This window comes from Zingiber officinale, chromosome 6B (assembly GCF_018446385.1).
Source record: "Zingiber officinale cultivar Zhangliang chromosome 6B, Zo_v1.1, whole genome shotgun sequence".
Classification (NCBI taxonomy): Eukaryota; Viridiplantae; Streptophyta; class Magnoliopsida; order Zingiberales; family Zingiberaceae; genus Zingiber; species Zingiber officinale.
Genome location: NC_055996.1, coordinates 114,811,983 through 114,828,279, shown reverse-complemented (window position 1 = coordinate 114,828,279; position 16,297 = coordinate 114,811,983). Strand labels below are relative to the sequence as shown.

At 36.1% G+C, this 16,297-nt stretch overlaps 2 protein-coding genes across 2 annotated transcripts; both read right to left on the bottom strand.

The window, feature by feature from the left end:
* Positions 1-224: 224 nt before the first annotated feature.
* Positions 225-4,541, bottom strand: LOC121989060 (expansin-A10-like). The gene is made up of 3 exons (XM_042542876.1): positions 4,128-4,541; positions 3,700-4,015; positions 225-634 (listed from the first exon to the last, which is right to left on the bottom strand). The coding sequence occupies exons 1-3, from the start codon at positions 4,342-4,344 to the stop codon at positions 325-327; spliced, it is 843 nt and encodes a 280-aa protein (XP_042398810.1). The 5' UTR covers positions 4,345-4,541; the 3' UTR covers positions 225-324.
* A 486-nt stretch (positions 4,542-5,027) lies between these two features.
* Positions 5,028-13,545, bottom strand: LOC121989036 (RNA demethylase ALKBH10B-like). The gene is made up of 8 exons (XM_042542839.1): positions 12,381-13,545; positions 11,926-12,051; positions 9,926-10,020; positions 9,699-9,816; positions 8,551-8,667; positions 8,358-8,470; positions 8,132-8,286; positions 5,028-5,916 (listed from the first exon to the last, which is right to left on the bottom strand). The coding sequence occupies exons 1-8, from the start codon at positions 12,964-12,966 to the stop codon at positions 5,214-5,216; spliced, it is 2,013 nt and encodes a 670-aa protein (XP_042398773.1). The 5' UTR covers positions 12,967-13,545; the 3' UTR covers positions 5,028-5,213.
* Positions 13,546-16,297: the final 2,752 nt, after the last annotated feature.

Genomic DNA, 16,297 nt, shown 5'->3' with positions numbered 1-16,297 from the left:
TTGCACAGACAGACCTTGAAAATGAGTTCTTAGATAAACTCTAAATTACGAAAACAACTCTCAAGGCATTACAATTGATGAGGTGAAGTGAAATAAAGGGCAGACCATTGTCTATGCAGCCTTAACCTGCTTTACAAGCAGCAGAGGTAATTTTTGAGACTCGAGCCACAACTTCTATGTCATGGCAGCAACTTTACAAGTAAAGTGGAGAAGAACACTTGAACTGAATACAGAAAATTGGATTTCTTCGTTAGTAACTTGGTTCTCAAATGTGTACAGACAAAATACAAGTACAAGAAGAAGGAAAACAATGGATACTTATATTCAGAATGGGAATTGCTTGCCCACATAAGTCTTGCCAAAAGCCCAATTCTTAGGGGCAACATTGTAGGAGGTGAGAGTAACACCATCACTGCTGGAGACCTCAAATGACAGTGCTTGGCCCTGTAGGTCAGCACTAATGTGCCAAATTTGGCCCCAATTCCGACCCATAGGAAGCCATCCAGTTGCCGACCCCTTAATTTTCACAGCAACAATGTCACCTGCACCTGCAACATTACTGATCAGCACATTGTAGAAGAATCCCTTGCCATCGATGGTAAAGCGAACGCCGCCTTCTCTTACACATTTCACCCTGTATAACCCCATGCATAATTAGTTATTGTAACAATAAGCAATGTTGCATAGGGCAACTGCAATATGTCAAAGCCACAGTGATGAGCCTTTAAAAATTAACAAAAGAAGAAAGAACCATGACATTCGATTCACAGTGGAAATGGAAAGGAACATAATGTTCATTCTTAAGAAATGAAATAATGTAGGAACAACAAGAACATTTTCCTTTGGTTCATTGGAAAACAATTCCAACATATCAAAATAATTCCATTCTTGATACAATCAAAATATTATTCTGAAAATACCAGAATTGGCTCACAAAGTTTTCAGCATTCAAAAATAACCTTTAATGTTGTACTATAAGTTGGAAGGCACTTTTCAAGTAATGTAGGAACTTTATAGCTACATGGTCATGACACACATAATTCCTAAAAACTAATTGATCATGCAATTAACTGTAAATACCCTGGGTAAGTTTTGATGTGATCGGGTTAAGTTGGGCTCTATATTTTTGATGTCTTGTGTCTAAGTGTGCACATACTTACGAACACAAGAAGTCGAGCGAAAGACACAACTACTAAGAAGAATGACACGGGAAGCGGGTCGACGGACTCGGTGCATCCGAGGGATGAGGTGCTGTGGAAGAGTACACTAGTAAACGAGAAAGATGTGTGCGACGCTTCCAAGAGACGAAAAGCTAGAGCGGAAAACTGCTCGAAGAGAAGACCGGAGTTGGGTTCGAGTGAACTCAACTCTGGACGGCTGGAAAATCACCCAAGTGACCGGAGCAGACAAGTCAACACTAGAACCAGGTTCGAGCGCCTGGACCAGCCTGGTACAGAACAGGAGCCTCGTCGAGCCGTTGCTGCAGATGATGTTTAGATTCCACGTCAGCAACACTCCAGGTGCTCGGAAAAGTATTAGCATAGTTATAATTAACAAACAGAGTATTAATTAGATTCCGTCTCCTCGAGACCGGAATCTAGTCACGATCTCAACTTAGATTTCCGAAATGAATCTAAGTTAGATCGACGCCTAATGTTCCCTTCCCGGGAACGCGTCCTCACAGTCACTCCCCTCCAGTGACTTACCTCTACTTACCTGCCAGACGTTCGGTCAGCCCGTCGACTCGTCTGGACTTCGTGCCAGCTATCCGATCGACCCTTTGACCTAGCTGGACTTCGTGCCAAACGTCTGGTCAGCTCATCGACTCATCTGGACTTTGTGCCAGCTATCCGGTCGGCCCGTCAACCTAACTGGACTTCGTGCCAGACGTCAGATCAGTTCGTCGACCCGTCTGGGCTTCTCCTGTACACTTCGTAGAAGTGTTAGATCAATATGAAACTAACTTAACCTACTTTGTCATTCATCAAAACTTGAGTTAAACCGTTAGTGGTAACCGCACCAACACACTCCAGGTGCTCGAACCGGTCCAAGCGCCTGGGCAAGGATGAAGTTTGATCATCAAGCCATTGAAGAGTCGTTGCGAAGCAGATAAGGTGCACCGTTAGGGCGCCTAGACCTACTCTAAGCCCCTGGAGCCGCCACGTCAGCCAACAGATAAATTTGACCAGTAGGCTATACATAGAGCCCTGGTCCTATGAGTTTTCCAGTTTGTTTTCGTATTTACAATTCATGTTTTCAAACGATGTACGAGACTTCTTCGCCTCCAACTTTGCTCGAAGAAGAAGAAGACTTTGCTAGTGCTTACATTGCCTTGGATTAGCAACTTCCCAGTTGCAAAGCAAGTAAATCTCAGTAGCCTCGTATTTATTTATACATATTTTTTTATTTATTAAGTGTTTGTCTAACTCAAGTTAAAAGAATGAGAATAATATAATCGTAATTTCAAGACAATTCACCCCCCTCTTGTCGGCCGCACTAGGTCCAATAATAACAAATGAGATTTCAGGTTTAGTGACTGTGAGGTAGTTTAGTTCTCTTAGCAGCCTTCTATAATTCATTTTTGTATTTAGTTTCTTTATGCCATTGTCATTATACTTGACACAATTACACACATATGAGCACTTTCACATTACTAATGGTTGCATTGTTTCGTGTTTGTGTGTGAGAAACGAACGAATTGAACTCAGTGTCTACTTGCCCCTCTCTAGTTGGACCATAAAGATCCTATCACATGTTTTGTCAATGTCAACCTAAAAAAAAATTTAAACTAATGCAAATGAGGTTGTGGTATGATATGACTTATATTTGTCAATAGATCTATACTCATGTAGTCATCGACTTGAAGATCTCATTAGACCACATAATGTTTGTGTTTCTTGTTGATGTTGTTTTCTTTCATTTTGTGTCTCTCTTCTTAATGTTTAATGTATTTCTTGCTTACAATTATTGTTCTCCTAACAATCGTTATCATAGAATTGATTGATGCCCCCCCAAAATGTAAACATCCTTTTTCAATTCCATACCTACTAATATCGTAGAATTAATGCACTTAACTGTTCAGAAATGTTACATCCCTGCATGTTAAGCATCCAAAGTGGCTAGTGACTATGAAAGAGATAATTGCAGTGATGCTTAACATGCTGAGATTTCAGTCATCCATTCAACATGGGTTTCCATCTTTACACAAAATGAACAAGAGCTACCTACTAATAGTTAGATATAAATATCTGTTTCTAGTTTTCATAAACTAATGGATGTATAGATAACATATAGTCAGGTAGTAAGTTTTTACACGATTATTTATTACCTGAACGATGACAAATCTTTACAAAACTACTTGAACTGAAATTACTGATTGAGACAGTCCGATTAATGCATAGAGTAGAATCATTGCACACACAGTTTTATCAGATTCCTCGTAGTATTCTAACCTTTTAACAAGAACTACGTACTTTCACAATATTCCAAAATTCCAAACTAAAAAAAAAATAGCCTAATTTTGCATGATTCTAAACAAGTAATTTCATTATCCGTTCAATTTTAACTAATATCAACAAAACAAACGAAGATATCGTATTCCAAACTGCCACAAATTTTCACTTTCCGTTTTTGACAGAAATCTCTTTGGCCTTGTAGCACTTTGGGAGTAAAAGCAGAGAGAAAGCATAGATTAGTGACCTGCGATACTGTATGGGCATGACTCCGGCCTTCCAAATGGCGATCTTCTCAAAGGCCTGGATCGGCATGAGGATGTGATGGTTAGGAGCGTTGCAGATCCCACCGGCGTCGGCAGGGAGACCGTAGTTAGGGGCGCAGAAGTTGGTGACGGTGAGCACCATAGAGGTCCCAGGCAGGCAGTACCGAAGCTCCTCCACACACCTCACCTCGTAGCATCCTCCGCAAGCCGCTCCCTTTTCAAACAGCGCCTCGCTCAGCCCCGCGGTGGCCATCCCATACCCGCTCTTCCCCAAGTCCCCGTACCCACACGCACCCCCTGCATAAAATTCACAGAACCCATGAGATCGCCGATCTAGAAACATGAGCAAAAAAAAAAAATGAAAAGAAAATGAAAAGGGAATGGTGGGAAATTGAGATCGAAGTCGGACCGACGGTGTCGAGCGGGTCGAAGACGGCGTAGTAGGAGGCGTGGGCGGAGCGCCATTCGGTGAGGGCGACACTGCCGGAAAAAGATGAGCTCTGGTGAGGTGCGGCAGGGGGTGCGAGCAGAGTTAGCGACAGCAGCAGGAGCGCTAGATCACGGCGGTGGAGAAGGAGAAAGAGAACGGGGAAGAGGCGGCGGGGAGGAGCGAACAAGAGATACATCGGACGGGGGAAGCGCGACGGCAGTGGCGTCGGTGGCTGCTAGACCGTGAGACTCCAAAGCGTCGCGCAGTAGCTTAGTGGAGTGGAGTGTGTGTGAGAGAGAGAAAGCAGTGAAGGGAGCCGCTTTCTTTAAAGCGATGGCGCATGTGATGAAGCCTCAATCAAGGGTTGTCGTAATACTGACTCGAGCTGTTTTGGAATTTTGCTCATCAAATTTTGTTGCTCTGCTTCGTCACTTGGACGGGCTGTCATGGAATTTTGCTCATCAAATTTTGTTCCCAGCTTCGTACAAGTAGAGCCTTGTTTGTCCATGGAAGATTTCAAAAATTGTACTACTACATGTTAGATCTAACAGACCACGCTCAACTGTGCGACAACATCATTAACCAATTCGCCTCATTGAAGGATTGCTAAGGTGACTACTTGCCCTTGTACCCTAATGGCGACCAGATGAGTTTTTCACCACGGAGAGATAATTTCACAATTGCAAATCACTGAATTTGAGAACCTAAATTTGTCATTTGAAACAACAGGATCTAACAAAAGCCACTAAAGCGGCTTTAAGGTCATCTAAAGGCATCAGACTGCAATTTAGCCAAAATAAACCAATCCACTAGCTCCCTGCCGAGGAAAGGAATCAGGAGACACACCTATGGCAAAGTGTATTTGTCATTGATAGTCCCTTTTTGCCAATCTATGTAGCCATTGCAATTGCAATCTAGAAAAAGCAGTCAGAATGTACACAGTCAAAGTTTAAGGAAATAGATTAGATATAAAGACTGTTTTGTCCTAACGTGTGAAAAGGAGTAGAAATTGCATAGTAGTTCTTCCGTCACTCTTCACATTGCTCCGAAACTTCTTGTAGTTTGCTATCTTGCTACTTCTCGAAAAGAATCAAGTTTCTCGTCAACAGCATTGCGCTGTTCTGGGTTGGCAGCCGCATTACCAATGGTCAAGCACCCATTGCACTCCGGATCAGGCTCAGTGACCCCTGTCGCAATCTTTGGGGAGGTCTTGCAAGAAGTATCATTGATAAAACTCAGATTCTCTGTACAATTTTTACCAGAGAAGGCCAAATCGTTTGGCACATAGGTAACTTCAGCAGAAATTGAAGCCCCTGGTAGCTGCTGAGTTTGAGGAAAATGTACAGATCCTGGCGGAATGAAGACTCCAGTGCCTGGAACAGGAAGTCGAGGAGCAGTTGGGTGTCTCGGAGGAGCTGCCATAGTCCACCCAGAATTGGCATTAGGTATCGAGGTGGGCAATGGGTAAGGAAGAACTGGAGCAGCAACCACCGGACCAGCCACAAACAGCTGTTGAACACCGTTAGGAGGAGAAATATTTTGAGGGGCTGGCTGAGCTTGCACCAAACCATTAGCAGGTATGACCCCATATTGCTTACGACTTAATGGATAACGCGAAAAGCTTGATGAACTGGAGATATAGCCATCTGATGGAAGAGTCTTCTTTGGTCGAAATTTTCCAAAAGTTAAAAGTATTCGTGCCTTTGTAAGGGAAGGAATAGCACGTTTAGCTAGATCTGCACTTTTCCCATGCATCACAAGAAGAGACCTGGAATAGATCGAAAAGGTAAGAATTTTATGATGACAGCTCAAGTAAATATTACATTATTAAAAAATTGTAACTCAAATTTTGAAGAGAATGGTATGAGATGAGCTTTGTCATCAAACTGCTGGACTACTTTGCTATAACTTTATACTTCGTTGTTATCAAATTCCTGAACTCATAATCTTTGAAAAGCACACAAATGAAAAGGAAGAAAACAACTTTTGCAAACTTCCAATTATTTATGTTTGTTACAGAAATGAAAGATAATTGTATTGAATGAGGTGGAACTTTGTATATATGCAAGGTTGCCATTAAAATATGTAATTTCAGTCATGGTTTAAAAAATATGTAGTAGTTTCAGTCATTTAGTTTAATGAAGATATATACAAGTTAAAGTTTCTTAATAATAGTTGAAGAATCAAAAACCATGCCCCTTGATAAAATTCAGGTCTAATTAAACTTCCAAATTGGGATTAAAAAATGCAACAGTATACAGAGCCATCCATTGTTACAGAACCTAGACAAAATACTTAACCAAATTTATCCAAAAAAAACAACCTTAGTTAATTTATGACTAAAAGCTATTAGGTTTCAGTATCAGCTAAAATTATTAGTATGCAGTCAAGTATGATTAGCAGAGTCAACAGTGCACACATATGAGAAGTATAGCTCAGATAAAATGGGAAAACAAAATTAAGATAACAGACGGCAAAGACAATTATAGTTAGAGAACTTCAATCAATTGGAAGTTAAAGGTGAGAATGAGGAAGACTTTGAGTTGAACAAAATGAAAAGAGAAAAATATATGGTGAGGGCATCATTATTAATAAATAATATGAATCTACTTTGCAAATAAGATTCATCTAGTCGGCTCCAATAGTTGGGGATAATAATTGTTGTTGTAGAAAAGTATACACTAATTTTTATTGTCCTATTTCATGCATGGACATATAATGTCACGTAGCCAATTATCTTCCACCCGTTCTCATAATAAAATTAGTGTTCCCTGAGGCTGCCCAAAAAAGAGGTTCCTCAAAATCTTTCTCAGAAAATTAAATCAGTCGTAATACAATATTTTTTAATTCTGCTGCCAGTCCCTGACAACTTTTAACGGTTTTATGCAATCTCAAGAGAAGAGATTTTACTCAATATATCCCTCTTAGTCAGTTTGGAAGGAGGTGAGGGAAGGGTAAGTAAAGGCTCAAATGGCCTATTTCCTTACACTCTGATTTGAGGTGTAAGGAAGTTACCCTCCCCTCCCTTTCCATTAATGAACCTCCCCTCACCCCATCCAAATACAGGGGAAAGGACTTGTCCCACATAAACACCAAACTGAGCTCAATGCAGGAGATCAAAAATAGGAAATTACTTCATGTCTTGGTTGTTGAGAAAATTATCTAGTAAGATACTGCCAGACTACATAGGTGTCCATTTTGTGATGTGTGACAATCATTGATGCCAAGGCACAACAGTTCTAGATCTCCCTTTTTCCTCATTTCACTTAAACATTTCTTATAAAAAAGGAGAAAGAACTACTTTTCACAGTTAAACTTGCTGGTAGTGAATATTATATTGCTTTTGTTATGAAGGGAAAATTACATGTATATAGATAACTCAATCTGAAAAACACCAAAGGTTCCATCATCCCCATTTACTCGTCTCTATAGAGGAGAGGAAAGAAAAAATTGCGACCTTGACTCATTCATGACCTCCCCGATCGCCTATTACCTCGAGCTCTTCAAAAGTGAAGTTCTCCTCTCCTCCCCTAAACATTTTACTGGGATGAATAGGTCATAAATCTAAAATAGTGATGTGGGATTACATCCACTTTTCTGGCAAGTCATCATGCCACCGTTTTGAAAAATAAAAAAAATTAAAAATAATCAAGTGATTGGCACCAAGATGCATTCAAGCTAGTTTCCGAGTAGAGGCCAAATGAAGAATACCTCTTTGGAAAATCCTATAAGTCTGGGTAAGGACTAAGGTGAATACGAAATTGCTCATGTTGTAAGGAGATAATTACATGACTCAGAGCCCTAAACTTAAGGGTACTAATGTGGAACTAAACCCACTAAGCCAAACAACTCTATTGACTTACCTCTGACATTTATCATAGAGTTTTAAAACATAGAAACCAAATCCAATAATTTGCATTTAAGAAATGACAATAAAAAAAATCAAACTCGTAAATTAGGAAAACTAGTGAGAAAAAGCATACCCTGCTGTGATGTTGAGCTTCAGAGAACCATTGTAGTCTCCCCTATGATCTGAGCCCATTGTTCGGCCATATACAATGTCACAATCAGTCAAAAATAAATTACAAAGTGGCCTACCATACCAAGATGGCAATGTGTGAGGTAGTGAATAATCGCCCTTTATAATAAGAACAACTGTCAGCTAACTCAAAAAAATTCGCAAAGACAATAACATTAAAAAAAGCTTACCTCATGGAAAAAGTCAATCAAGCAGAAATCAGGTTTCACTGGCAAAACTTGCAGCTGAACCAAGCAGTCAAAGATACTATCAAGCATACTAGGAATGACCTCTATCTTCCTCTCTAGAAAATAGTATTTGCCCTATCAAGGATTTATATACATTTGAAGAAAATTAATACTAAAATGTGTTTTTAACAATTACCTCCAGAGGTCAGAATTGTATTTTCTTCTATAGGTTCTTCGTTAATGAGAACACCTAGCTGAATCATCTCTCTACCATGCCCCTTCATTGGTCTTTTCAGTGTTACAAGTGTTTGCCCTGTGTTTTAATGATAGCATGTAAAAAATGGTAGTGATATTGGTATTATTTCTAAAATGTTCTTGAACTAATTTTTAATTTTTTCCTTAAAATAAAAGTTCCTTTAGAAGAAAATAAAATAAAACAAAACCCAGAAAATGCTTTATCCAACACATGACAATGATGTGAACCTAAAAGAAGAAAGTAGTCTAGTGGATAGATAAATAGTCATCCATGGAAGTCAAAAAAAAAACTGAACTAATACTGCATAAGCTCTTACCTTCTCTAATCAGTCAATGCTATTTATGTTATACCAATGTAGTGAAGATCATCGTGATAGATGGTCCCTCATAAGCAGGTGTTTTAAAAGTCAGCCTAGCAGGACCACTTTGGCTGCCTAGGAATGGAGTTTAGGGTAAGAAATCAAGTTATACTAGGTGATGGGTTCATTTGTTAATAAAAATTAAACTTAAATTTATAATCTGTCACTCGACACCTCACTTCATCCAAACCTCCTGCTTCTATTGACACCAAGACTCCCTCTTTATACAACGCAGGCCATTTTCCAGCCAATTTCCAGCTAGATTTTCTTTCTTGTCTTATCTAGGTTTGTTCTCTCTCTTCTTTTGTTTCTTTTTCCTCATATATTCATAAACTTCAGCATTTATTTTCAATACTTTTTTTATTTCCAGATTTGTGTCTATTTTCTCCTTTTTATTCCACAATTATCTTTAAGGTCATACTCCTCACAATGAGGTACCTTTATCCTCTTCTCCATATTCTTTTTTAGTTTATTTTTTTTACCTTATCCTCTCAATTAATTTTCCTTTGATGTTATCTTATTGGTTTGAATCCATTTAAAATTCTATAACAAGAACAATTTACATGCTGTGCTGTGCAAAGTTTGTGGGAACACAACCACAGAAGGAATCTATATATTTAAGCAATGTCTAGGTCATATTAAAAGTAGCAGTGTGGCCTGTTAAAAGGTGGCCTGTGAAGCTAAAAAGATTTGTCATGAATACATAAAGCCAAAGAAAGAGTATGCCTACCTGGAAGTTCTCCTCTGTGCCCAGCAGCTCTCATTTCATTAGCTAATGAAACAAGTTCAGTGACTTCTCTGCTATCCAGAAAATTCTCATAAAGTTTGAGTCCCTCGACTACATTTACCTACAAAATTTTATAAGGTAACCTAATAAATAAATTGTACCATATCAATTCTCACAATCATAGGAAGCAGTTGAATGCAACAGAAGTTTTCTTATATAGAAGAGCATACCATCATGCCATCACTTGTTTCTCTGGCCAGGAATTCTTTTGGAGTTGATATTTCTTTCAGAGTTCCATATTGATCTGAAGTCATAATTGTCTTGTCTGTTGCAGAATCATTCCCAAGTAGCCAAATATTTAAATTAATGCAAAAGAAAAGGGTCCAAATTTAAAATCAAACTAAAAGCAAATTAAACAAGGTAGAAACACAGGTGTTGATATTGGTAAAGGCATACTCATAGAAAGTTAAACAACACTACTATCATTCAGTGAAATGTAATGCTAGACAGCAAATGTTCCTAAATTTAGCAAGAACATCCACTAGCAAATCATTGCTAATGGATCATAAGATAATGTTGGTACATTCCAGATTGAATGAACAATCCTCCCATCTGGTACACATTCCATCCAGAGTGTACTCAATTGTCAATGATGGATGAAACCCTTAGGAGGAATCAGTCAAAGAAAATTAATTTAAATAGAGAGGAAGTTCAACAGTCTCTTGGGAGAAAGTTTTGTCATTCATGACTTGAAGGTCCAAAATCCATCTGACCAATCCAGCTTTACCAGTCTAAGATGATCAATGAGTCTCATCCAATTCAAGAACTTCTAACCCATTGAGGGATTGTTGAGGATTGAAATGGATTGTAAAGACTTATGACCCCTAGGGATTCGATGTAAAAACATGAGATCAAAATCATCCCTCCTCTGTCATCACAATTAGTGGGTTCTGGCTCCCCAGCGGAGTAGCAGATCTCTCACAGCAGTAACAATCTGCCTCTCACCTCACATAGAACCAACCCATCAGTTATGAACCTAAACCTTAGCAACAAAAACAAAAGGGACCCTTCAAACACCCATTGAAAGGAAAAGGAAAGGCTATAGAGTAGTGGCAAGCCTAGATCCCCAAGAAACGAGAGTAGAAGCCCCACTCTCCTTTAGTCAACCATCTTCAAAAACAATCAGGAAAAATAATGAAATATCGCAATTAAGAAAATTGGAGACCTAGAGAATCAATCTTAACAAGACAGAAGTTAGCTCCTACCTTGTGATTATTCTTATGAAACTAAAAGACTCTTAATTGAGCCTCAGAGACATAATACTAAATTGGAAAAGCATCATTGATGTTTTGCACTCATAAAAATTGAAACTTTATCTCACTAAATGACCAATTCTTTAAGACCAAGAACCTTCAAGCAAATTGTAGTACCTCACCCAAAAAGAGTCTCTTGATAAGACACCCTTTAGAAAGCATGCAATACAACCACCAATCATAGGGCATTTAGTGGCCCATCTATTGAGAACAACAATCCTTCAAAAGTAGCTCTAATTAAAACCTAAAGGTATCACCATTTCTTCTATAAAAAAGCTAACAAGAAAAGTAAATCCTTCAAATCATGCATCCTAAAAAATAATATAAGCATAGTACATTTGGCACTTTGTAATGAGCATGATGCAGAAGGAACAAAAATGGTGTCCTACATCTCACACTAAATATAAGAATGCGAAGGATAAAGCATTCTAATAGGCATCACAACACATGGAAGACAATATTCCACTATTCAAGATATAAGACTCCAGATAAAAGAACATATCTATACTCAGATTCAATATAAGTGGGATCCAATAATCTGAGGGCAACATTCAAGTCAAAAATAAAAGAACGGATGAAGTCCAACAAGAACCTATCTATACTCAGATTCAAACTAATTGGTTTGCCCCTGTAACAATCAACATGCAGATCAAATTCTGCATATCTTGACATACGCATTTTTCTACCTAACTGAATCTTGATTCAGTGACCAATGAAATAAAATTAGTTAAAATCTACAAAAGAATAAAAAGGAATCAATTAATACCATAAGAAATTAATTGAACTTCCTAAAAAGTTAACTTGGAACATGTAAATTTAGTTGTGCAATGCGGCCACTCTTTCACCAAAAATGCATGAAGTACATAATACAACACATGCTGGTTAATGATTTTTTTTATTTTTTTAAAAAAACATACCTCCACAATCTGAATCTTGATTACCATGCACACAACCATCTTCCGACTTATTATCACTGGTTCCAAATTCATTCTTTCCATCCTTCAGGCAAGAGTTGTCCTCTGAGCTATGTGGATTGCAGTTTCCTGAATACATTTATTTACAGATCAATTATAGTTATCTTTGAGCATTCCTATGAATGCATACCAAGATATTAAAAAAAAATGAAAAAACCCAGATAAGTGCAGATATCTGTAAAAAAAAGCCATGTTAGATATTGTCAATTCTGAAATGGAAATCTTCTGTTGTAGATGTGACTAAGCTACGAATGACAGCATGGAAAACACAAAATACTCATTTTTTGAAATTTATTTATTCTGACATCTAACAATCGTTTTCCTGATATGTGTCATTGAAATAAGATTATACACTTCTAGCACAAGACACTCCTAACCTGAAAGGCTGAAAAACTCACCGTCCTTTTCACTGAGAGGCAAGGAATCCTTGACCGATGACATCTGCACATCGTTCTGCTTTATGTCTTCGATTGGGTCATCATTCTTCTCCAAATTTCCAACTTCAGATACAACCGTGCAGGAAGCCGGACATGCATGACTCTCACGAACCCCACTGAAACGATGGCCGTATCGATGCCCAAAACCGGACTTCCTCCCATCCTTCTCCTTCGGGCCGTAAGAATACCTCAGCGGTGTCTGCTGATGTTTCCTCCACTCCACCTGCTGCAGTGCGTAGCCAACGTCCACAACCGGAAAATACTGCTGCATGTGGAGGATGTTCGTCCAGTGGAATCGCCGCTGGTGGATGCAGCCCGCAACGTGGTCGTACTCACCGGGCTCGCCAGTAACCCTGAGGTGATTGAGCAAGAGATCAACGATCGCATTAGCCGCCGCGAATTCCCCCCGCATCCACGAGATGAACCCGTCCCTTTCGTCCACAAACCACTGCCTTGGAGCCTCATTCCCGCCGCCGCCGCCGCCGCCCACTGGGAACTGCAACGGATCCACCGGCACCACCACCGCATTACCGGAAACTGCCGCCATAACTAATGCCTCTAGTTCAGCAGCATAACCCGAGATCCAACCCCTTTCACCTCGAAATTCCCAATAAAAAAATTCGGTGGAAGAAGCAAGCAACAATAATTAAGGCAAAAATAAAACAATCTCCGATCCTGGATACCGAAAGAGATTTCCCACGACGCGGAAGGATAAAGAAAGTTGACGATTCTCACGCCTCTCAGGTATTAACTCAAAACGACTCGTACAACTTGTAATAAATAAGAATCTTGTAATAAATAAATTCTTGACTGCGATAAATCGAAAATCAGAATCCGAGACAATGCAGCTAATAAAAATCAGATCTTTTCGCACAATTAGTTTCCATTCGACGCATCAAAACAACAGAGAAGGGATAGAAAGTAGATTTTTGGAACGGGTCAGAGAGCAAGAATAAGAGGTCTCTGTACGCACAAAAATTAATTGGAGAACTACTTAGAATTTAAGATTAACTAGCGAGAGATCTGGATGACATGGGAGGGGAAGCCTAGGGTTTGGTGATTGGCTTGTGCCGCCTCTCACTTCTCCTCCTCTTTGTAGAACCAATTTGCACCGCACTCCTTTGCCAAAAATTGTTTTTTTTTTAAATATCAATTATTTCAAATAAATCGGTCAAAATTTTAAAACTGAATTCGATTATATCAATTTTGTATCCATTTAACTGAAATTAAATTATTTTAATTTTTAACAGATTTAATTGATATTTTAAGTTTACTCGATTTTTTTTTACTTTCGGTCGATTACATTAGATTAAAAAAATCAATTTATTTAACTTTGATTAATCGAATTTGATCGACTGAGTCACCTTTATTTTCTATCTCATGTGAAATAGCACGATTGACGATATCTGACGTGGTCCACTAGCGTATACCGGACCGGCTCAGTTAAAGTCTTCATCTAACTTAGGACGTCTCCCATCCTTAAAATTTTAAATGATTTTTTTTTAAAATTTTAACATGTCATATCAATATTATAAAAACTCATCAAAATATTCTCAATAGTTAAAGTTTGAGTGAATTTTTTTTTAATTATCTCCACACATATTATATCAATTTCAATACAAATTTACTATTTTCTTCACAATTAAAAAAAAACCTGCATATAATTTTTTTCATTTAATATTTTTATATAATTTTTATTTGATATTTTAATTAATTATAATTTTTAATTTAATTTATTTATAATTAGCAATTAATATATTAATTAATTTATAATTTTTAATTTAATATAATTTATCATTTTATTTAATATTTAATTATTTTATAAATTTAATTTAATTATAGTCATTTATATTATTTTAACTTATTTGATTATTAAAAGGAAAAAAATATAATTTTAGTTATTACTAATTATTTAGAAACTGAAATATTATAATTAACTCATTAAATAATTTATTTTTAAATTATTTTAAAAAGTTAATCATGTAAATTAATTATTGGCTCCACCTTCAAGAAAAAAATAGATTTGAAAACTCAAACCTACTCTTTATTTAAAAATCTTAAATTTCACTTACACAATCATAAAAAAAAATTTAATGAGATTTTTAAATTTTACAAATCTTTGACAAAGCTTGCATTAGAGATACTCTTAGCACTGCTCCAATCAAGTGTGGATTCGTTCGGATTCAACTTAGGTCATACCAAAGTAGATAAAAAATATTTAATTAAATATAAATTTTTCTTTTTTTTTTAAAGAAATTACATAATTTTTAAAAACATAAACATAAATACGTCACAAGTTTTAAAATTATTCTTAAATTTAACACTATCTTTAAGACTTACTAACTTGAGTTTTAAAAGTTTTACTATATCAACTTATTAAAAAAGTTTTAGAAAATTGTACAATCTCAAATTATTAGATTGATTTCGTAAGTTTTAAAATTTATAAAATATTTATAAAAAACCTTCTGTTTTTTTTACCTTAAATTTTACTAGACTTATATATTAGCCCTAATGTTAAAATATTTTCAACTTTAATCAAATCAATTAACTAATTTGAAATGAGAGACAACCTCAATCAAAAACCAATTTATTCTTAAGGGTGCGTTTGATTGGGTTATGTTTGATAATTTTAATTATTTATTTAAGATTATCAATAAAAATTTTATTTGATTTAATCTGGCATCAACATGACATGCAAACTAAAATTAAAAAACCTAAAAAAAAAGAGGTTTTTTTTTTATTTTAGGGTTCACAAAATATTTTAATCAAAAATACCCCTAAAACTTTTTATAAGTAAAAATTTTATTTTAAATTATAAAAGTAAATAAAATGAAAAATATGTGATATTTTATTAAAAAAACAAAGTTGTATTTTTGAAAAAAAAAATGTAAAAAAAGTAAAGTTCATAAAAAAGAGAAAAACGTAAAAACAAAAGAAAGAAAAAAAAAAACGTAAAAGAAAAATCGTAAAAAAAAAATTAAGTTTATTTTTACAAAACGTCAAGTTGAGGAATATAATAATAATAATAATAATAATATTATTATTATTATTATTATTATTTATCATTGATTTTATAACTAAGTAATACAATAAATTATTAAATTAAATTATACATTAAAATCTTTAAACAAATAAAATTTTATTATATTAACTATATTAAACTAAATAATATTAAATTATATTTTATTTTCTAAAACTTTAGATAATCAAAGTTATATATATATATATATATATGATAATTTGAATCAAATATCCTATGAGATATTTACTACTTAAACCGTGTTAAACAAAATGAACCAACAAATTCAAACAAATCGATTAAATCGAAAGTTTCCAATTCTCACACTATTAACTCAAAATGACTTAGACAACTTGTAATAAATAAGAATTTTTTAGTAAATAACTTCTTCACTGCGTTAAATCTAAAATCAGAATCAGAGACAATACAGCTAATAAAAATCAGATCTATTCGTGGAATTAGTTTTTATGGTAGCCGGGTGTTACCTAGGGATACAGTAGATTCTTTAATAATATATCACTGAGCAATAATTTCAAGATTTAACAGAGCAATCTTACAAAGACTCGCTAAATAATAATGACGGGAACGTTTAGGACGAACGTATTCATTTTTTTTACCATCACTAAATAATAATGTAAGGATTCAACGGAGCAATCTTATGGAGGTTCGAAGACCAATTTCACCAAAGAGCAATCACATGGAGATTCTCAGAGCAATATCTCTAAAGTCCCACAAAAACAATATTATTGATGCCCGTCAAGTAATAATGCTTAATTCCATAGAGAGTGTGATCTCATTAAGTTTCACATGGCAATAACATTAGGATCTGCAAAGCAATATTATTAAATGAGTTTTTTGT